A 24,231-nucleotide genomic window follows, 5' to 3' on the forward strand; every position below is an offset into this window, starting at 1 on the left:
ATAGAAGTGATCTAGTAATGGTGGTTACGGTAGCGGCTGCCACTGGCATGGCTGGTCCACAACCTACTACAGTAGGTCGTGGGCTGGTCCGAGGCGGGCGGACGGTGTCGGGTGTCGTCACACGGTCACAGCAAACATGGCGCTTGCCCGAAGCGAAGCGGGGGACGCGAGCTACAGCCGCGTCAGAAACAGTCTATATTTCTCCTTATGATTTTTACTAGAGTTATCTGGCACCCACGGAAATAGTCACCGAAGGCAGCAAGCCGGTGCACAGCCGGTCAGCAGGGAATTTCTGAAAAGTTTGTTAATGTGGTGTTCATAGTAACAGGGTTTTACTGTATACCTATTTTCTCAAGCTGTCTGAATAAAAATGCAAGTCATTGTAACAAAAATTAAACTGCATTGCAACTCTTTGTCGGGTATATTTTATGGTGTTCAACAGAAGGCACAGTATGTAAAGCCACCAATGTCACAGTAAATTTATAACTACACAACAATCAACGTGTGTCTGGTAACCACATGGCAGCCACTGTTCTTGAAGCTGCACAGCACTGACAACTGTTTTCCTTCTTGAGCTGGCAGGAACGAAGACACGATAAATCTGTGAAGATGCAACAAAATATGGGCAGGCAGAGTCTGGCACAATCAAAAAGTCACCTAGACACAAACCCTGGCTCTGTCAGTCCCTGCGGTCCGAGATTCTGTTGTTGTGCTGAAGATGGACCCTCACAACATCCACTGAAAGGAGGATGCGGAAAAGGTGGTGGTGTTGCAAGATGGTCACTGGTGAACTTCTCCTGTGGTTGTGCGACAGCTGTGTGGCACTGTTCCGTACATTGTGCTGTACCGCCATTTCCACTGAAGCTCTGCAGCTCGTCTTCTGCACCGTTGCTTTCCACAGGCGCAAAGAGGTACGTGTGACAGCTGTGTGGACCATCTGAATTTGAGTGGCCCGATGTGGTTGAGTCTAAAGTGTTGGGCTCAGTGCTTCCGGATGCTAGTCCGGTACAGTACTGGTCCATGCACAGAGCTCCTTGCTGGTAGCCACTGTTGGACCCGTGCAGGTATGATGATGCATGTGATGGAGCGTGCAACAGCACCTCAGGACCGTACAGTGGACACGAACAATGCTGGAGCCCTTGATGTACCTGTTGATGGCAGGGAGGCCATGACACTTGAGTGTTAAGGTTGCTGTGTTGAGTATTGTTACTACCACAAGGGTCATGGAGGGCAACGGCTTGGTAGTCTTCACAACATCTTGGTGACACACTCTCTCTCTGCTGCTGGACCAGAGGTGACAATGCAGACGGCGACTGAGTCACAGGTGGCGACACAGAACTGAACCTGTGCAACGGCGTGTTAGTCTTTGATGCCTGTGACGAGAGCTTTGGCTGTTGCTGTTGTCCAGGTGGAGATTTGGATACTCTCGCCTTGGACAGCACCGATGCATTTGACCACCTTGACTGGCCAGACTTGATTTCCCGCATCTCGATTGTCTCTGGCTGTTGTTGCATGGCAGCTGGCCTGTCACCCTGTGCCTTCCTCAAGGGAGTTGGTGTCAGGAGAGTCTCCTGTTTCCGTTCAGTCTGCGTCTCCTGGTGCGTTTGAGGTCGTGATGGCGAAGCCATTGCTGCTGCTGCAAGCACCCTCTCACGCTCTTCCACTGCGCGCTGAGCTGACAGCATGCGAGGACTGCGTATGCCAGCATCCGTGAAGTCTGAATCTGATGTTATGATTGGTATGAAGCCAGTCTCGCTGGAACTGTCTGGCATTGGATGCAGTGGAATGAGCGGCACATGTGCAGGATCCAGTTCAGGGTACGATGCAAAGCCCTGACCATAGGGGTAGAGACTGGGAGGGTAGAAAGGAAAGCCTGGGTAGCCAAATGGCGCGGGATAGCCAAAAGGTGGCAGGGTGGCTTCGGGTGGAGGGTGTCCCGGCAAGCGGAGGCCATTCAGATAGCTCAAGTAGGCGGCGTAAGGATTGGCTGCAGCCAGAGCAGGGTAGCCCGGAAGAATGCCAGGCATCTGAGGAGCTGCTGGGTTGGGTTGGCTTGTCTGAGCTGTGGCAGAAGTCCCATTTGCTGCCACAGTTGAAGAGTTGATGCTTTCCGCAGTGTTAGATGGTGCAGTGATACTATTCCGCATAGACATGCGTGTAGACCCCGATTCAGACATGCCATGGGTGAATGGTGGGTTGATTAGTAGCTCATTGCGCCTCTGTGTGACGACAGATGGCCTCAGCAGAGACAAATGGTTTTGTGAGAGCACACTGCCAGGGTTTAGGTCTCCGGTGCTTGTGGCCCGAGCCACTGACGCTGGTTTGGAAATAGTCGATGCACCGTGCAGGCCGCGTTGAAGCGACGATGTTGCTGCGGCCACCAGGCTTTGCATTGACGAGTCGCTGCCACGCCTGATGGGTGCCGAGTGTGGAAAAGGCGAGGGTCGGTGCAGAGCTGCCATGTGCAAGAGTCGTTCACGCTCACGTCGTGTCTTCCGGCGTTGATGGCGTGCAATAGCTCGTTGTGCTGCAAGCCATTGCTGCTCTGCTGCCACCTGGTAGCTCATCTGCGAGTCAAGAGACTGCCGCCGCACACTCAACGACAGCTGCCGGCTCACATCTGCATCAGGAGAAGGAACAAGATTCAGCAGGCTGTGGACATTGTACCGAATGGCATTGCACAATAAGTTAACCTTTCTAAGTCAGTACACCTAGTGCTTCTGTTTGACTTATGCAGGGAATAAGAAACTTGACAGAATAAACATCTAACACATGCTGTGATGTCAACCCAAGCACACATGGCAGTAACCAGCTATTGTGCAAGCAGCACATATCTTTACATCAATAGCATAGGCACTGTGTACACAATGCTTGTGTTCATTCTGAAACAAATAATGGTGCATTCACAATTGCTTCTGTGCACTAATGCCAAATGATATGACATCTTGAAGGGTGTGTGTCTTACATAGCAAGACTTTCTTGAACCCATAATCTACCTTTACAAATGGTGCTGTTCAAGAGAAGAGCCTGCAAATATGTTCATTTTGCAAGTCTCCTGCCAACCAAGCATTGAAACAGCAATTTAAATAGGTGACTTATATAGAGATATTCAAAGCACGAAACATTTAATTTAGTTAGATAAAAGAATCTCTATTACCACAGAACAAGCAATTAATACTTAAAGCTTCCTGTTATCATCCTTTGTCATCAAACTTTAAAAAAAATTCAAGTATGAGGTTTTACATGCCAAAACCACCATGTGAGTATGAGGCACTATGTAGTTGGGGACTCCGGAAATTTGGACCACCTGGGGTTCTTTAACATGCACTTAAATCTAAGTACACGGGTGTTTTTGCATTTTTCCCCCGTCAAAATGTGGCCGCCATAGCTTGATTCCGCGACCTTGTGCTTAGCAGCCCAACACCATAGCCACAAAGCAACCATGGCGGGTCATCATCAAACTTTAGTTGATTTCGATGCATGCAGCAGTGGACTGGTTAGGTTATTTTGACAAACCTTGCAGTATTGCCAAGTGTGTAGGATCACAAAAGCAATCGTACTGAATCATCACAATCAACAGGATGTTTTTTTTTTTTTTCCTTTCTGCATGAATAGACGAATACTGTACAAAATACTATCACTTTATGTGCCAAAGGTAGGCATCACACAAGAAAGATCACGATTATTTTAATTATAAATTACTCTCTCTCAGTCGTTCCACTAAAAATATTCCTGTTTATAAAATTTTTATACAGTAGAACCTCGTTCGTACTATCTTGAAAAAATGTGAGCAGACATAATAACTGAGAAAACGTACAATCCAAATTAACTAAGAATTTGGCAGACTCAACTGTAGTTAACATTACGTAATGCGAAGCATCGCATGAATCGTTGCGCAACCAGACGCCAACGTGCATGGTGCTGTTGGGGCTCCGGCGGCCCGAGAGATGGCAACGGGAAACCGAAACTAAATCAAGCTGGTGGGCGATGCTGGAGCGAAACGTGATGCTTACATCGCGCCGCCTGTAGCACAGAACGGCGGCGCATTTGGGTTATCGCCTGCTAATAGCGTGCAGTATGCTTCCAACGGCCCTACGCCCCACGTGATTCATCAGCACTCGCAGCGGCGAAGGCCTCGCAATTTCTTCTGGAGTTCGGCAGTGGCGCAAGACATGTGTCATCATCGAAACATTCACTTCAGTTCCGCACGCACATCCCAATTAATTTAGACACAGATCGACACATGCACTAGGAGATCGTGTGAGGCAAAATTCTAATACACACTTTAAAAAAAGTTTGTACCCTTTGCGGTGTATATCTGCCACACAACAATAATCGTCATCTGCGTTGACATGTTTCTGTTATTTAATGCTGCGAGCCCGATACTTTCCAGTAATGAGTCGCATGCGCGTTATCAGCATGACATATCATTCCCGACAGGAAAGTAGCGGACGCGGCGTTTTCAAGAAAGGAAATGCATCAAGGCAGATGACGATTATTGTTGTGTGGCAGAGATACACTCCAAAAGGTGCAAACTTTTCTTAGAGTGTAGATTACATGATGGCTGGTTTCCTGAAGTTAGCTTTGCTGCATTACATTTATGTTACCTAGTGAAGCATACAGGGAGTGAAAAGTGTCTCCACCACTCCCCGGTTGGGGAGTCGTGGAGAATGTCAAAAGTCATCACCGCCCTTTACTATCGTCAGTAAAATGGCACCCGAAAGATGGCGCTACAGTTTCTTGTGCAAAACGCAAACGTGCGGCCATGAACAAACCGAGCCAAGGCAGAGCCCTGGATTTACCAGTGTAGCTGCTCTTGGTCAAGTGGCGAAGACTGTTCGGGCATTGTGCAACTTTACATGAATGTGGCATTCTCTGCTACTTGCCAGTTTGTGGAATTTTCGCAAGCCAACAAAAGCAGCGCTGCACTATGTGATAATGAAACTACTGGAACACGAAAGCGCAGGCGACACAGAGTCAAGCAAAAACGAAAGATTTCAACTGCCGACGTCGTTGTCAAGGGTACTATCAGTGAGCTCTTTTTTCTAAATATCAAATATAACTCTACAAATAGCATCTTCTTCCATGTTATAATGCAATGATCTTATTATTACAAGTGGTTGAGTACTAATGAAAAAATATTGAGGAGTGCCCATGTTATTGGGCTAGTAATTGATTATCGAGGGGGAGTCTCAAATCATGTCCTGCATTTGCCTCAATTTCTTTATTACTAAAGCTCTGTTTGCAATATGATGCCTCAGATGTTCTTGAGCATTAATCTATCATTTTAGCTTGACTTAATATTTGCCTTTAGTGTCCCTTTAAAGGTGCCCTGAACCACACCTCTGGCTTGGTGAAACACATTCTGCGGATAGCATGCGCTGCTGTGAACATCTCCGCCAAATTTTGCAGTTGTGCACGGTCCTGGCATGCAGCTAGTCCTGTTGACTGCTTCTACCACGGATCTTACCGGACTTGCCATGTTGGCTGACAAATTCATGGTAGTGGTCACCCCAACCATCGCAGCAATGACATAGTCTCCGGGTGACAATACAACTTTCTTGCAAACCCTCCCGTGCTCTTCGGCAGCGCTATCTCTGCCTTACTCCTTGTATGAGTGCCTGAAACGTAACATTTGTGCAGCGGAACACTGCCACACGTCATCTCGTCGCCCATGCAGCCACAGTTCCAGAAAATCAAGATGCACAGGCACCCACCATGAAACATCACCTACAACACCTCGCACCCCCCGCCATTTTGGAAATGGCGCTCACCACAGTTGGCGTCCCTGCACTTGGCAGGGAAGCAGGCCTCCAACATCTAATGGCGACGAGTGGTCCAGCCAAACACACAAGTTGCCTTTTCTACGTGATGGACAAAGTTACGAAACAACAGTTCGTAGTTGACACAGGAGCTGACGTAAGCATTATTCCCGCCCAACACCCTAACCGAAAAGCGACATCTGTGCCGTTTTTGCAAGCTGTCAATGGCACCAGCATTCCAGTTTTCTTCGTCAGGCTGAACCTTGGTCTTCAACGAGCATTCCACTGGATTTTCCTTGTTGCAGACGTCCGTCGTGTACTCACTGGAGCAGACTTCTTGCACAACTACGGACTCTTTGTCGACGTCCAACAACGCCATCTCATTGACTCCATCACCCAGCTGTCCGTACCAGGCGTTCCAGCAACAAGCACATCTCCAATCGTGCCTATTTCTGCCATGTTGGACGAACCATTCACCGAGCTTCTAGGCAAGTTTCCTACTTTGACCCACCTGCCGGACTGGACGCAACCAGTCCAACATGACGTGTGCCATCACATTGCGACCTGCAGCCCACCAGTCTATTTCCGAATGCGGCATTTGTTCCCAGAGAAACTCAAGATTGCTCGCGCAGAGTTCGAACATACGCTGCAACTTGGCATCACCTGCCCTTCCTCCAGTAATTGGGTATTGCCACTTCACACAGTACCTAAGAAGACTGGAGACTGGCACCCATGCAGCGATTACTGGGTGCTAAACAACATTGCAGTTCCTGCTCGCTACTCTCTCCCGAACATTCAGGACTTCATGATAGCGTAGCACAGTGGCACAATCTTTTCTAAGATTGATCTCGTTCATGCTTATCATCAACTACCGGTCGCTGCAGAAGACATTCCCAAGACAGGCATCACCACACTGTTCAGTCTTTTACAGCGAAGCTGTTTATGGCTAGGGTTCCGCGCATTTTTGCTCTGCATATGCAAAAACCGTGGGCTGATCCCGTAGATAGCGCAATACTGGGCTGACCCGCGGCACAAGTGAAGACTTCAAGCACTCCTCCAACTTGCAAATATGTTTAATGTCTTGGGTCCAAATAGAATCCGTATCAGACATTAAGCGGATAAGACCAGACAGTACAACAATGTTCCGTCATATCAAGGGCACATTCCAGCCAACGTTCTGAGTTGCGTCAATGCCATTTCCATATTGGCATCAGAACCTTTCGCCATCGATGTGGACTTACTCGCCAGTCAACAGCATGACAAAATTGAACTTTGTACCTTGAATTGATCAACCTCCCTAAATTGGAGGTCATCGTTTTGACTCCAGATGGTACATCAGTTGTGTGTGACACTACTACCGGCACACCGCGACCATATGTTCCAGCCTTCCTTCACAGATGTTTATTCGAAATTGGGCACAACTTGTCGCATATTGAAATACGTACGACACAGAAGCTTCTTTCTAGTCGTTTGGTTTGACCTCAGCTAATCGCACAAGTTCGTGAATGGTGTTGCTGATGTTTGTCGTGTCAATGCGCCAAGATCCAGCGTCAACCTGATCCGCTTGCCAAATCTTTTATTCCACCAGATGCTCGTTTTGACACCATGCACCTCGACCTCGTCAGCCCTGTTGCACCTTCGAAAGGTTACTGACACATACTGACATGCATTGACGGCTACACACGGTGGCCAGAAGGTTCTTATCCTTATCTGACATCTTAACGCCCACTGTTACAGCGGCTTTCATATCTACATGGGTTGGAAATTTGGGCTGCCCATCCACAATAGTCACCGGTTGCGGTCAGCAGTTCGACTCGGCACTTTTCAATGAGCTACTCGAACTTCTCGGAATGACTGCAGGTGGTAAGCAGTTGTGTGACATCTTTCACCAGCATCTCAAGCCCTTCTTTATGGCGCATGAATCGCCGGAGAAGTGTGTTCCACATTTGCCTCTCGTCTCACTTGGCATCAGAGCCGCACTCAAAAGCGACTTAGGTTACTCCTGTGCTGAGCTAGTCTGCGGAACTTACCTACGCCTTCCATGCGATTTCTTTACCGCGACCACCAGAACACGTATGCCATCACCTGCCGACTACGTTGCCGAACTGCAAGCTTTCTTCAGCCAGATATGCCCTATGCCTACACATACGCAAGAAGCAAGGTCTCCATACGTTTCTCCTGTGCTTACCTCTGCTACTCACGTTTTCATCCATAACTGTGCTGTGCAGAAGTCTTTGCAGCCATACTACTCCCACTTGCAACCCACTTTGCCATAGCCCTCACAGTGCGAATCATTGATTAAGGAATGCAAACACCGTGAATGGTATGTTTGATTGCCGGTAACTTCGCTTCTGCTCAACGCATTGAAGAACTTTCTGCAGCAAAGTATTCCTTAAATAGTCTAATTTCATTTCAAATGCATTTCTCAACTTTGATAAACAGTGGTTCGGAGCCCCTTTTATTATAAATGCATGCACGCCATCTGCAGTCATAGTACGAGTGCCAAAGCATCTAATAATTGTACTGGCAGCCATTCAGAGCTGTTTCTGATGTTGCTGTGATCCAGAAATACAAGAGCAAAATTTTTAAAATTATCTGTCTGGTGGTCAATGCCACAAAAATCTCCAAATAATCGGGCAGCCCGAAAAAAGTAATTGTGACGGTAAAATGGTTCTTTTTTTTATAAGTGCCAGTACAGATGAAAATTCCCTTAGGCTTTTCCTCAGTGTTGTGCTCTACTAAAATAAACTGTACATGAAATTTCGTGATGGCAGAAGCAGCGGGTGCACTTCGCGTTCGCTAGTGTTGTGCTCTACTAAAATAAACTGTCCATGAAATTTCGTGATGGCAGAAGCAGCGGGTGCACTTCACGTTCGCTCATCGTGCAGCCATACATGCATCGCTGGTCATTGTGAAGTGCAGGTACTGCACATGTAACCTTGACTCTGCGACACACTGCCAGTCTGGCCTCTCCTGCATAAAATCAGTTTACAGCTTTATTGGCTTTATGCCCACAAGCAAGCTTACAGTATTTTGTCCAGTCCACATGAACTTGGTAGTTGGCATCTTTTTCCCTTCATGCACATGGCCGTAAGTCCAGACCATGCATGTGATTTTATGCCCAGTCACCAATCTGGTCTTCTAGTACAAAGAATTTAAAGGTGAACTTCTTGCAACAGCTTGGTGCTCACTGCACCCACTGGCTACCACACCACTCTGCCATGCTGTTTTATCACCGCACCGCTTTGTCGGCAACCAAAGTGGTGCTTTGGTAGGAATGGTACTAAGTGCGGGATATGGTGATGGTAATGCCACTGCTGGTAAGACAGCTAGTGCCATCTAGTGGTGGCGTGGAAATTCACAAGCATGCCAAAATGCGAATGAAGCTTAATGAAACTTTTTTTCAAAATTCTTGCACTTCTATGTGGGTGCAGGATTTACACGAGTAAATGTGGTGGTTTAGCATCACTATTATTTCTTTTGCAGAGCTTACCAGAAGTGGATGAGTAACGGCGAACTGGTGGAATTGCAGTTGGCCCTGCAACAGCACCTCGACGGTGCAGAAATCCTGGAAGTGCTGCAGCCCAAGTAGATGACAGGTCTTGCGATGTCACGCTGTTCATGTCCAGGTTCATTCCTGCACAAGAACAAGGTCTATGCTTGAACACTTGAATTGGAATTGAATTCTGGCGTTTTACAAGCTAAAACTGCAATTTGATTATGAGGCGCACCATAGTGGGGTACTCTGGATTAATTTTGATCGCCAGGGGATCTTTAATGTGCCCCCAATGGTGAAGACAGGTGTTTTTGCATTTTGCCCCCATCGAAATGCGGCTGTCGTGGCCGGGATTTGATCCCGTGAACTTGTGCTTAGCAGCGCAACACCATAGATGCTATGCCACCATGGCAGGTACTCAAACACTTGGATGATCTTCATGCAGGAAAGGAATTCCAGTAGGATTTTGCCAGCCTCCTATGAAGTCCACAGTAATAGGTACAGCGCGAAAAACACAAGAATGACAGAAGAGCAGACACTACAAGAGCTGAGCTTTCCATTCTCATTCTTTCGGAAGTCTTGCAGGATATTTTGCTGACCTTGCACAGCTTTATTAAATACTCTGAATGAACGGAACCTTAAGGGACCAGGGAAATACATTCCGTTTTCAGGAGTTTCATTTACAGAGAGATTGAGCTGCACGGTACGCGATGCTCTTTCGAAAGGGGATAATAGCGGATAATAGGCTCGGCAGATCTGATTAGAAACCTTCTTGTTATAATATTTATACCTTCATACAGACACCGACTAGAGCTAGCAGCATAAAATCTACCGTATTTACTCGATTTTAATGCGCCCTCGATTGTAACGTGCACCCGTTTTCCGTGACCAAAAAAAAAAAAAGGAAAAGAAAAACGCCTTCGATTGTAACGCGCACCCGTTTGCCATGACCTCAAAATAGGAAAGTTCTTTACAGTACCGTGCACCTCATTCTTTCACACAGAAATACAACTTTCTCTCATTCGGAAAAACAAAGATTTACTCCCAATACACTAAAGTTGCGATAAATAAAAAAAGTTTCAGTTTCGCCTGAATGGCGAAGCATGAATTGCGATAGCAAATTAGTAGACAGCTATAAGGAAACTAAGGATAGTTGTTTTATAGGCCATGTAAACTTTTAAACATTCGCTCACTAACTAAATTAACAAGTATGGTGTCACATGCGCACAAGCAAACATGAACACGTCTCGCACAATGACCACGGAAGCTCTATCAGCGGTAGCAGGAGCAAGCGAATCATGGAGTGAATTGACCTTTGTGCGGCCTCTCACTTCAACACGAACTAAACGATGAGAGCACAGCGCGGTGCACCTAGATGCGCAGACACTGTCTCTATAGCAGATCGTTTTCAAGAGAGGCTCCACGTGACAGCGACGTACGCAGCAGTCGCCGTAGTAGAATGCATTGCCCGTTTGCGCCAGTCCCGCACACAAGTTTCGAGAACTCCAATATCCCGTGATGTGGCCCAATTTTTGTCTCTGCACACGTGATCACTTTCTTTTTAATTACGGCATCGTAATGAAGTCAGCATGTCTTTGCAGTCAGCACGTCCATGCTGACAGCAGAAAACGGGAATGCAGCAGAATGCAGAAAACGGGAAGACGGACGGTGCAACACGTAGTACAGCACATGGGAGGAAGCTATGGCAGCTAGGCTTGAAGCGCGTATGAGGCGGCCATTTTGAAATGCCAATAGCAATATGGTAATGCAGATTTAGGGTCGTACTCGATTCTAATGCGCACGCAATTTATGGACCCGCTTTATTGGAAAAAAAGTGTGTGTTAGATTCGAGTAAATACGATAAGTACAAAAAAAGAAAAGAGACAAGTCATTTAGAGAAAAAAATGACGAAAATCTAATAACGGAAATCGGTGCAGTCACATGCATCGCAATGTGATTTTTAGAGAGCTCATTTCACATGACTGCGATTTCAACAATGTGACTGGTGCGGCGGCCAGGGTTGCTTACTGCCAGGTTTTGTGGCACACAGTGCAAAATTTTTTTACTGTAATGAATAAAATGTGTACATTATAATATTGTTGACGTTTCTTTATTAGGAGCAAATAATATGCATGTTTTGTAATTTAACAATGTGTTGAAGTTAAGATTTGCTTTGGAGTGCGCAACGGCGGTTTCTGAAATTCAGTCCAATGAGACACGGTGCACGTAAACAGCTGTTCGCAGCTGGTTCAGCGCTCAGTGTTATCTCATCTTCCTTCTATGACCTTTCCGCTCTGCCTGCACTACAACAATCTACAAGATGACCTATCAATAAGTTCCTACAGCTACCCTTGCCACATATGCAGTATTCGGAATCTGGCTGCGGCGAAGTCGTCGTGTCAGCCCAACAAGATCATCGCGCTACCCGTGTTCAGCGTCAACTTCTGGAGAAATGATGCGTGTACATTGCTCATGATTGCACATATGCAGTGCCTGCTCCTAGCCATATTCTTGCACCATCTGCAACAAGCACCAACTCGAAAGCCCGTGTCTGCCCCTGAACGAAGCTGCAAATGATCTGTGTGATTACTGAACCTGGAATGGAAATTGTGTTGTGAAATTCAACCTTAGCGCTAGCCCGGCTCATCCATCACGGTGCGTGTGCTGTGAATATATATATGGGAGTCCTCTCTGAATATCTCTAAAGACACAAAAGCTGACGCATAAAATTTTTTTAGCAGTTACCGTCACTTTTGTAGAAACCTGTACGTTGTACCATCGCATTCTAAAAGACACACTTTTTGTCCACTTTTCCTGTGTCTCGCGCCAGTAGTATACTCTGAACTTCTAACAAGAAGACCATATTGCCACATCCTATATGGTCGCTGCAGGTATGTGCCAGGCGATGAAAACGACGCTGAAGTAGCATGCTGGTAGGAAAACAGAGACGACCATGACGTCACATTGACTGCTCTGAGAAAGTGGTTTTGTACGTCCTCTACACCGGCTTTCTTGTCTCCTACTGGGCAGTGACACTGGTGGAGGTGCTGGGTAGGATTGCCTCATGCTTGGCACCCCTTCGCGGAGCCATATATCGAATGCGGAATCACCTTCATTCGTCCAAACTCCTGTTCACTGGTACAGTTGCCGCCTGCTAGGCCTGACGCCAGAGTTCAACCCTTTGCAGGACCTTGCAGGAATGCGTCTACCTACTTCCGCCATGGCCACTGCAACTCCATCGCAGGTGACGCTGCAGAATCCTAAGATCCCAGATAGTTTCCATGGTGACGCTCTTGAAGATGCCCAAGATTGGTTGGACCAATTCGAGTGTGTTGCCAGTTACAATGACTGGGGCTCCCAGCAAAAGCTGGCTGATGTCATTTTGCTCTTCAAGACAGTGCCCAGACGTGGTTTGTGAGCCGGGAGAGAAGTTTGACCACATGGGACGCCTTCCGCACCCAGCTGTTGGACACATTCACTAGTAGCGACAGAAAAGACAATGTGCAATCCCTTCTTGAATCCCGTATTCAAAAACCAAACGAGAGTGTTGCCATGTCTGCAGAATATATCGCCCGCCTTTTCCACAGAGCAGGCCCTGAGGTGGCCGAAGAAAAGAAGTTGCGCTATCTCATGAGCGGAGTGAAGCAGGAACTGTTTGCCGGACTCGTAAGGAATCTACCGATGACAGTGGCCGAATTTACCAAGGAGGCTACCACTATTGAACGGGCACTACAGCAGTGGTACCGCCAATATGATCGCAAGAACTCACCTGCGAGTGCTTCAATTCTACCTGAGAGCTGCGGCACATCTCTGCGTGAAGTTATCCGACAGATTGTGCGAGAGGAGATCCGGCAGCTCGGGATTTCTCCCATGGCACCAGTGGTGGCCTTTGTCGCTGATATTGTTTGGGAGGAAGTTCGACAGGCTTTTTTGTCGCCTGACTGGCAGGCGGTGCCGTGACGATTAACCTACATGGAAGCTGTTTGTCATCCACCCCCCGCCACTTCGATGCTATTTACACCGTCAAACACTACGACGCAGCCGTCACCGCCACCCACGACACCCTATTTTCGACAGTCACCGCCGCCGCCAGCTATGCCGTATCGCCGACAGTCGATCACTGTGCCCTGTCTTATGGCGAATCCCCTGCCAGCTACCTGCTTCAAATGACTGATTTGTTGCGCACCGCTGACGACCGGCTGCTATGCTTTCATTGCGGCGAAGCAGGACATGTTTACCGCGCGTGCCACTACCGCAGAGCTGGGTATCCAAGATTTCCCAACTGCAATTGCCCTCTGTTTAATGCTGCACATACCTGCGACGACAATTCTACAAACTTCTGGATGGAAGATTCAACTACGCCTCGATTGCGTTCGACATCTCCGGCTCGTTACACCCCACCGACCTGTCGCGATTTTCCTGACGCTTCTAGGGGCAGGTCCCCTAGCCTGCGCCGGGGAAACTAGAGGCAGCGACCTCCGGGGGTGAGGTTGCAAATCGTCAAGCTTTCCAAGAGCTCCCATCACTACCGGTCAACGACTATAAAACTCCGACGACTCCAAGCACACTTCCTGTAACCAACGCCGTCAGCGCCGATCTGGTCGTTCGCATTGACGGCCACCAAGTGGCCGCTCTCGTCGATACTGGTTCGCATTTTTCGATAATAAGTCTAAAGGTGGACGACAAGGCTGAGAAAAGTGAAGATGCCGTCGATTGGAAAATGCTCAGACAGAATAGTAATCTCCGGTTCAGCCTTCATCGCCACCCTCGTCATTCTCTTTGAAGGCTGCAAGGAACTTATATTGGGGATGAATTTCTTGAGAGTACGGTGCAGTGATTAATGTCCACGACTTTGTTGTTATATTTTCTACAAGCTCGGACGACGTTGACCCTGCGGAACACCAGCGACCCCGCTTACGCATCACAGACGATGACGTCACGCTTCCGCCGCAAAGCTGTTCCTTCGTGCCTGTAATCTGCGACAACTTGCACACCGGGACTGGCGTCACTAACACATCGACCCACTGGTACTGAGTCAAGGCATTTCCATTGCCAGGGCTGTAATTAATGTACTCGACGGACATGCTGAACTCCTACTGACGAATTTTAGCAGGGAACGTAGACACATCGTTAAAGGCACGGCTGTTGCTTACTTTGACGAATTTACCCTAATACAACACTGCCTCTCAGTGCAGCAGCAAGCAGCGTCCACGGCGGCTATGCCTGCCCCTGTGGTTGATGTCAGTCCCACCTTATTGCCCGTTGAATGCAACAGCCTTCTTGAGCTCACCGATGACTTTAAGAGCTGCTTCTCATCTACATCACGAGTTAGCCAGACGCCACTCACTAAGCACCGTATTGTCACCGAAGCCGACGCCAGACCAATTCGGCAGAATACTTATTGTGTAGCACCAAAAGAGCGCGAGGCAATACAAACACAAGTGAGGACGATGCTTGAGGACGAGGTTATTCGGCCATCTAAGAGTCCTTGGGCATGGCCTGTCGTATTGGTGACAAAGAAGGACGGTAGCCTGCACTTCTGTGTATATATATACATTCGTATATATATATTCTGTGTATATCTTCTATAGAAAACTCAACCAGATCACAAAGAACGACGTTTATCCGCTACCGCATAACGATGATTCACTGGACAGGCCACGAAACGCACATTACTTTTTGTCGATGGACTTGAAAAGCGGTTACTGGCAAATAGAAGTTGATAAGAGAGACCGTGAGAAGACCGTTTTTGTGATGCCCAACGGACTTTATGAATTTCAGGTGCTTCCCTTCGGTTTGTCTTCTGCGCCAGCAACGTTTCAACGACTACTGGACACGGTACTCTCAGGCCTTAAATGGTAAGTCAACCTATCTTTCTAAATTTGAGAATATGAAGTGGGGGGGGGGGGGGGGGAGGGGGGTCGACTTATAATCGAAACCAAAACATGGCACCACCAAAAAAAGCGAGACCAACGATATCAAACGTAGCTACGATTTTATGTTTGCTCTATGGCCCTACCCGTAACTTTCGCTATCCCGCACATTTGTCCGCTTTTCAGAAGGGTTTTTCAACATTTTTTAGAGTTTTACAGCTTACGCAACACTCACGGGGATGTTGATAGTCGATGGAAGTGCTGCTGTTCCATTCGCAGCGGCGCCCCCAGAATGGTGGCACTTGCAGGGAGTTTCGATAGTTCATGGAAGAGCAGACGCCGCTCACGTGTTTCTATTACCCTGTAGCTCTTAGTTTGAAGCGTTTGACTCGATTGCCGGCTACTTGCTACTTCCATGCTTCGTCGGTTGTCATGAGTGCTCCAGGCCCACTAAACATTCCGCCCTCGTTCACAGCAGCGTTCAAGAGGGCTGCCATCCTTTAAGCCAAAGAAACAAACCACTGTGCAGTGGGCTGCATGTTTGATGTTTCCGAATGGGTGGTGCAAGAGTTGCGACGGCAGTGAAGCAAAATTTTCACCTGTGACGGCAAGTGAAGAATTTCCAACGGGCCGAAGTTGGGACACTTTCCGGAGCTGTAGGCCAAGCTTGCAGGGTATGTCGCTTAAATGCGTGTTCGGTCCCTGCCAGTGAAGTGCGACATGGTCATGAAACAAGCCTGGAACTGCGCCTTTTAAGTGGCTGGCGGCAGAAGACTGCGAACTTACGCCAACCGGACCTGTCAAAAGAGCCTCCCTGACGGCTGCGTGTGGTTGGGTGTATTCGGCGTGGGCTGATGTTCCACTAGATGTCGTGGTGTGGTCGTTTGCCAAATGTGGAATTTCGCTGTATGACGACGCGCTGTGGGACCGTAGCAGCGATGATGATGGCAGCACTAGTGAGGACGATGGCACAAGTGAAGATGAGTAGTCTAGTGACCATGCCAGCTACTAATAAATTTTCATTATGGAATGCACCCTCGGGTATGCTCTTTCTTTTTTTTCCCTGTCACGCGATGTAGGGGGGTCGACTTACATTCGAGTCGACTTACAATCGTGTTTTCTCCGTCACGTTCAAGGAACACTTACGGAGACTAAAGGTGGTTTTTGAAGCAATACGCTTAGCTGGTCTAACTTTGAAACCTGAAAAGTGCCATTTTGGTTTTGAAGAACTTCAATTCCTCGGTCACATTAGCCGTGAAGGTGTCTGACCTGACCCTGATAAAATCTCTGCCATTGCTAATTTCCCAATGCCATCCAATAAAAAGGCCGTGCGATGTTTTCTGAACCTTTGCGTATACTACCTACGGTTTATAGCGGAATTTTCGCGCATCGCATGGTCATTAACACATCTCACCAGACAAGATGTCCCCTTCGTGTGGGGTGAAGACCAGCAACGGGCATTTCACGACCTATGGCAATGGCTGCAGACGCCTCCTGTGCTCGCACACTTTGATAAAGACGCTCCGACGATTCTGCATACCAATGCGAGTAATTTCAGCCTTGGCGCAGTGCTTGTACAGCAGCAGGACGGCACCAAAAGAGTGATCGCTTAAGCCAGCAGAATGCTATCAAGAACGGAGGCTAACTACTCCCCTACAGAAAAAGAATGTCTCGCACAGGTATAGGCCATCCTGAAATTTCGCCCCTATTTGTATGGTCGGTGTTTCACTGTTGTGAGTGATCATCATGCACTTTGCTGGCTGACTAATTTAAAAGATCCAGCTGGTCGGCTTGCGCGCTGGAGTCTTCGGCTCCAAGAGTTCGACTTCACTGTTGTGTACAAATCGGGGAAACGACACATTGACGCTGACTGCCTTTTTTGGTCTCCTGTTGAGACTGCAGCGCACGACGATTATGACGTGGCTTTTCTAGGCGTGCTACATACTGTCGCCGTTTCACGCCACCAACGTGAGGACGCAGAACTGGTTCCTCTTATTGATTACTTGGAGGGAAGAACCAGCAGCGTGCCGAGGTTATTCGCCAGAGGGCTGCCTTCATTGTGCTTGTGCCACTACTTTCTCTATAAAAATAATTTTTCACCTAGTGGCAGCAGCTACCTACTTGTCATTTCCGCATCCGTTCACGACAACGTCCTACATGCCTGTCACAACGAGCGAACCGCTGGTCGCTTGGGCTACGCCCGCACATTGGCAAGAATTAGGCTAAACTATTCCTGGCCAAGGCTTGCGGCGGTCGTGAAACATTACATCCAGACATGCCTGGATTGCCAGCGCTGCAAAGCCCTACCCGGCAAGCCTGCTGGGCTGCTGCATCCTGTTCAGATACTGCAAGTGCTGTTCGAGCAAATCGGCATGGACCTTTTTGGTCCGTTTCCACTGTCTACTGTACTGCCGGAAATAGATGGATAATCATCGCCACAGATTATCTTACTAGATACGCCAAAACAGGTGCTATACAACGGGGAATAGCAGCTGAATTTTTGATCGAAGCCGTCGCCCTAAGGCATGGCGCTCCTGCAGTGGTCATAACGGACAGAGGTACTGCATTCACAGCTGCGCTTCTAGATACCGTTTTTTGACTTAATGGTACCACTCGCCGAAAGACCACGGCTTATCATCCCCGAGTGAATGGGCTGACAGAATGTTTGAATAAGACTCTGGCAGACATGATGAGTATGTACATCAACGTCGACCACAAGAACTGTGACGAGATTTTACCATATGTTACACTTGCGTATAACATGGCTCGCCAAGAGACAACATGCGTGACACCTTTCAACCTTGTTTACGGCTGGAAAGTGACAACAAGACTAGTGCCCACGGGCCCACGAGTTTAAGCAATGCACAGAGGAAGCCAGGCAGCTTGCGTGTTTGGGAATCCAAGAACAACAGGACTATGGTGCTAGGACACTACAATCTTCGGCACAGAGCCGTCACATACAACGTCGGTGACCAGGTGTGGGTCTGGAATTCTATTCGTTGACGGAGGTTATCTGAGAAGCTCCTGCAAAGATACTTCGGGCTGTACACAGTTCTCCACCTCATCAGCAAAGTGAATTATGAAGTCCCCGACAGTCATAACTGCCCCAAACGCCGGCGGCATTTGCCCGAGGTTGTGCACATACTTTGTATGAAGCCATACTTTTGCTAATGACCTCCACTTTTCACCATCTGTGCACTGCCTGCGAAAGGTTGCTGCATCGGGACGATGCTTTTTTTTTCCAGACGAGAGGCAAATGCTACATCCTGTATGGTCGCAGCGGGTATGTACCAGGCGATGAAAACGACGCTGAAGTAGCGCGCGGGTAGGAAAATAGAGACGACAACGATGTTGCGTTGACCGCTCTAATAAAGTGCTTTTGTACGTCCTCTACACCGGATTTCCCATCTCCTACTAGGCCGTGACAATATCAATATGCACTATCCATAATGCAGGAACGTAGGCCCACGGCAGGCACACTTGCCATAGCTTTTTTTCACCTTTCTGGCCAGCATCCCACGCCGCTCATGGTTAGCCTGTTTTGTGGAAATAAATATTATTATTATATTTTATAATGTTATTAGATATTACAGTTCCTTCACTGTAATTTATAGCAATCACTCAAATTTCTTGAGCTAGTCATGCATTTAACCTGTATTAGATCAACAGAGTTATGACATGCTTATGTGAGTTATTTTAAACTAGACTGCTCAGCCAGAGAAAGTACAAATGAAAGCCTCAACGTTTATCCCTATCTGGTATTCCTAAACAGATTATATTTTCAGAATTTTACATCTGCTTGCATTGCCTGCAATTCAATGCTCAAAGTTGGAAAAACTGACTCCTTTTCTTGCTGTCAAAAGGCTGCTTCAATGTCGACAGCAAGCTATAATTAATTTAGAAAGTGTTAAGCAATGACTATATTTCTAAGCTTAACAATGTGATTTTGTTGCATGAACACAATTAAGTTTTCTTTCTCCCTCTCATTAACAGCCATGGAATGAAACTGTTCACATTCATAAGTATCAGGATGCAAACATTCTGGAGTTTCTCCTGAGCATTTGTCCGCATCCTATAGTGTGCGTGTTTGTATCAAGTTCTGGTGTTGCAATTGCAGTGATGTACGCATTCTTTAAAATATGGTGCACAAACTAATTTATTGAACTTTGCTTTCAAATCTACAAGATGTAGCCATGCAGTAACGAACACATTAATAAGCACAAAAAACTGCAGATTTAGTGCACATGTTGGAATCTATGTGAAGTAAAGTTTTTGTCAAGTGGTCAATTAAATGCTGTTAAAGTAACTGTGATATACGCAATTGGTCTAATTTTCAACAATCCAACATGTCATATTTTGCAAGGTTTGTTTATGCACCGCAGAGGTCACAACCTTAATGTCATGTAATGTCTATGCACTACACTGTTCACAAACTATACCAAAATGCAAACGGCAGTTAATGCAGATGCGCACTGCGAGACATCAACAAAGCGATGTTTGTTGAGGAAGGGATGGTGCGAGGTGTATGCAGATGAATGAATGACATGTGCTTATGTACTTATTTATTTATATACCTAGCAGGCTGCACGGTTGCAGTATTAGCTGAGGGTGAATAAAAAAGTAGTTACAAAAGGAAGAAGGGCACAACGTTAAGAAAAAAACTGCACCAATAGAATGCACCAACTAGCCCAACAATGTGTTTTACTGGTACAACATTATACAATACTTAACAAACAATAACAGAAAAATTTACCGCCCATGCACCGTATACAGATGGTAAACCAGTGAAGCTGAAATGTGCGGCCCTGGCGTTTATCACTGGGTTAATTCCAATGGCTTATTAAAGTCTTTCTAAATTATTGGTGACATCTGTGTTTCTAATGAGGATATGCACAGATTTGGCCTCGGGTTTATCACATAGTTTACTTGAAATGCCACACATCGCGCTTGGCATAATCACCATCATGGAGGGTGCAATGAGGGGTTGACTATGCTAATGCAGCGGGTTAATCAAAGCCTTTCAGAAGTATGCTACCCATTTGTGTTTCATAATGCGTTAATCGTAGTATTTATGACTCGGTTATGCACTGTAATTACCAAGTGACACACCGGGGCTGCACATTTCATTTCATTAAATACAGGGACACATTATTGAACCTATTGCGAAGTTGGAGAGTGACTGCTGCACGCGCATTCTGCTGCGAGAAAGAAACAACCTCACTATCGGTGTAGCCAATGATCCGCCACACCTTTGCTGCGAGATAATTGTCATCATGATTTTGTCTTAACCCTGTTCTCCTCAGTGTCCCTTCCCTGCAATAATATATAGATAAATGTATATGTTTTAAATGCATAGGCCTTTCTATGCCTACCCAATGAGGAATTTGTCCATCCATCACGTAAGACGAGTGCAATGGCTCATACCCTCTAAATAATAGCTCATACTACTGCAGTAGGGTTTCTGTGGTTGGACCACGAGTGTTTGTTTTACCTAGGCATATACAGCTTCGCTGCAAAAAGAATGAACACCTTTCTGCTGGAGACCAAGACGATCATAAGGTGCACTAACAAATGAAAGGTTATTGAACATGCCGAGTAAATGCTGGTTGACAAGAAATAAATCGAAGTTGCACAAAAAGGAGAAGCAAAAACTGATGTGTGTCTATATAAATCCCAACAGGAAACACATCCATCTCTGAAAGTCTAACAGAGGCCATGCTGACACAAGATTCTCCCACTATCCTTGCATCTACAGCTTCCATATTTTCTCTAGGCAGCCGATCTCCACAGAATGCTGGCTTCTTCCTCTACAATGCACTCTTGACATCTGAGAATGCATTGTAGAGGAAGAAGCTAGCATTCTGTGCAGATCTGCTGCCTAGAGAAATTATGGAAGCTGTAGATTTAAAAATGCTGGGAGAATGTTGTCAGCATGGCCTCTGTTAGAAATGGATGCATTTCCTGTCAGAAAACACACATTAAATTTTGCTTCTCCTTTTTGTGTATGTTCGGTTTGTTGCTTGTTAGCCAGCCTTTACTCGGCATGTACAATAAACTTTCGGTTGTTAGATCTCTCGGTTTTCTTGTTCGTCCTATGTGGTGCCGTTTGCAGCCAGGCTATCCTTTACTTTTTTAGACTGCAACAAGTCACTTTAATGGCCCTTATGATGCTTCTCTGTACCTTATCAAATCTTTTATTTGGCCAATGTGTAGCAAGAATGTATAGTGTGAAGCAGTAAGAACAGGGTACGCTAACTTCTAATTAAAAGGTTTATTGTGAAAATGCAGTGATTTATAAAGGTTACCAGAAAGTAGTACAGCAAGAAAGCCTGATAAACACTAGTGCTTGATGAAACCATACATAATCAAAAACAGGAAAGAGAGAAAATAGAAATAAATATACAAGTCCAGGGAAAAAATAAAATTGTGACCACCAAGTGTACATGCGGCTACTTTCCAAGAAACTAAAGTTTTTTTTTTCCAATGGCATGGAACTGGAAGAGTGTGCTTGCATGAGCAAGCTGTCGGTCTGTCTACTGGAATAAGAAAAATGTTTCTTGAAAGGTGCTGGCACGCATGATTGGTGATTGTAATTTTTTCCTGCACTTGGAATTTTTTCTGTATTTTCTTTTTGTAGCATGTTTATTTATGTTTGGTTGAATCAAGCACCAGTTTTTATGTAGCCTTCAAATCTGTCTTTTTTTTTCCCGGTAAACTGTATAAATCGCCACATTTTTACAATGAACCTTAGTTGGAAGTTAGCCCTCATCTATCTCTAGTGTCATCCTGTTGATACTGCTTCATGGTATGCACCCTTGCAACATATATCGGTCTCTGTGTGTGTGTGTGTGTGTGCGTATAGATTTAACATGATAGATCTGCAGAAACCCGCAAGGTGGAGAGAAGTAATTAATAAAGAGAAAACCAGACATCCACCCGTTCGTAGCAATTACTACAAAGGAAACCCATACGGGTTCCTCGAAAGAAAAGCTTCACAGTTGCCACACACCGGGATGAATTTTTCTTCAACTGTGGGGTTTGTTATTCGAGGAACCCGTATGGGCTTCTTTTGTAGCAATTGCTACGAACGGGTGGATGTCTGATTTTCCCTTTATTAAGCACATAGATCTGGATGTCAAATTGGGGCCTTGGGCGGGGGGGTATTGTTCTTCTCCTGTGCAGCCTCATGAATACAGTGGAACAAAAATACAATCGACAAGAATGAAGCGAAAACACAAAGTGCTTCATTCTTATCCGTCGTCTATCTGTTGCGCTTTAGTTAATAATGAATGCACACCAACTCGTCCAGTTTTCAGTTCTTATGTCGGGCTCATAAGCCCGCTTGTGTCCTGGAATATCTGCATGGCAATGTATCCTGTAATTTAATTTCTGGCCATGTGCTTGCAAGTCGCATGTCAATCTCCTGAATTTCCTGACAATCTTGTGCTATGTGCAGGCCCAGACAGTTTCTGGTGAATCCATGTAGGCATGCAGGGTGTTGTAGTCTGCAAATGTGCACTGAAAGTGCTGCTTTGCTTTCAGTTTAGCTTTTCTAGGTGTAGGATATCCTGGAATGGAACTCACTTGTATGGGGTTTAATTTTATGTACTGTCATTACTGTTACACTGCTATTGCTACAACAGTGTACTATATGTGCCTGATGTTTGCTTGCATCTTCATGATTAGCAACCGCCTTTGTGTGTTTGGCAGTTGCATATGGTCTCCTGGCCTAACTGTCTGCCGCTATATTGCACGGTATGGGCCTGTTGTGCTTCAAGTTCAGGTGCTCCTGAGGTTGTGTTTCTGAAGGGAGAAGTAGTCGTCTTTGCATCTCATATGCTAGCTGGCATAGTATCTTGGGACCAGGTTCTGAGCTCTTGAGGCAAAGAACTTGTGCTGCAGGCTGCAACTCTACTGTCTAGGTGCTTGTTTGTTTAATCATTCTCATAGGTCTTCAAGCATGGTAAAGTTAGAAAGACACGTCATTGCCCGATGCCTGTATTCGATGAGCTGCCTTTTTTATGCGCTGCTGGTAACACTAACGGGGCGAGGATTGCATTTCCATGGCAGTGAGTCGCAACACGGTCATTCAGTGAACATCGCGTCGAAACGAGTCAGCAGTGACGACAGGCGTGCCTTCTCGTGCACCGACAAGCTGTACGACAAAGGCAGCAGCGAGCAGTCCGAGCTGCTGCTTAATGGGGTGGTCACCAGGGTAGCTGACACCTTCACTGCCGTAGCAGCGCAATGTTTGTGAGAAAGCGGTTCGCACTGACTGTTTTCCGCCGTGCCAGCCAAGGGGCCAGTATTGGCGATGGAGTGAGGGACAAGAGCCAAGGGGGCAGTGCTAGGTTTCCTCTCCTCCTGCTCTCGCGTGGCATCTGGCGTCTGAGGGGCTGCGGCGGCCAGCGGGAGTGTAGCAAAGGGTTGCAGGGAGTCAGAAAGGCCTGCCCTGTAGCCTCCGCTGCGACGTCAATCACGATACCTCTGCATGCGAGGAAGTCGCGTCCGAGAATCACAGGCACGGAAAGACCCGGGAGATACACAAAGCACTGGCGATTCTCCCAGTGCACAACCAACCGCACAGAGTCGCACGAGGTAGCCGTGTCGCTCGCGAGGTGGAAGGTGGTGTCGCAGGCTCTAATGCGGACAGAACGCTGGCGCAAATGAGCCATAACCTCCTTGCTAAACAGTGAGACCGAAGCCCAGCTATCCAGCAGCACCACAAACTGTCGACCAGCGATCGTAAGGGCGATAAAAGGCACCGGCATTGGGGAAGAGTCAGTTCCAGTGCAACATGCCATCAGAGCCAGAGGTTCCATTTCACCACCATGTGCTACTGCTGTCGCCGCCAACGAGGGGGATCTCACCAGCTCCTGCTTCGGGTGGTGCACTTTGCACGTTTGGGCAATATGGCTGCATTCATAAAAATGGTAGCAGACAATGCCTCGGTCTGACTGAGGGGGCCTGGGCGCGTCTCGAGCACTAGGTAGCTTCTGTTCGCTAGCCAAAGGGGCCCCGTAATCAGATTTCCCCTCGTGCGCAAGGGCACGGGGTTCGCATTCTTGTTGGGCGTGTGGGGCAGAACAGCGCACTTGGG

At 47.0% G+C, this 24,231-nt stretch overlaps 1 protein-coding gene across 1 annotated transcript in view; it reads right to left on the reverse strand.

Annotated features, from left to right (window-relative positions):
* Positions 1–392: 392 nt before the first annotated feature.
* The window catches only part of smo (smoothened, frizzled class receptor), a 137,594-nt gene continuing 113,755 nt past the window's right edge, over positions 393–24,231 (reverse strand). Inside the window, exons 11-12 of the mRNA XM_050185370.3 lie at positions 9,256–9,399; positions 393–2,620 (exon numbers count right to left, since the gene is read on the reverse strand). Of these exons, the coding sequence (XP_050041327.1) occupies positions 654–2,620; positions 9,256–9,399 (2,111 nt within the window). The 3' untranslated portion in view covers positions 393–653. The remainder of the gene's footprint in view (positions 2,621–9,255; positions 9,400–24,231) is intronic.

Source organism: Dermacentor andersoni, chromosome 4 (assembly GCF_023375885.2).
Source record: "Dermacentor andersoni chromosome 4, qqDerAnde1_hic_scaffold, whole genome shotgun sequence".
NCBI classification, from domain to species: Eukaryota; Metazoa; Arthropoda; class Arachnida; order Ixodida; family Ixodidae; genus Dermacentor; species Dermacentor andersoni.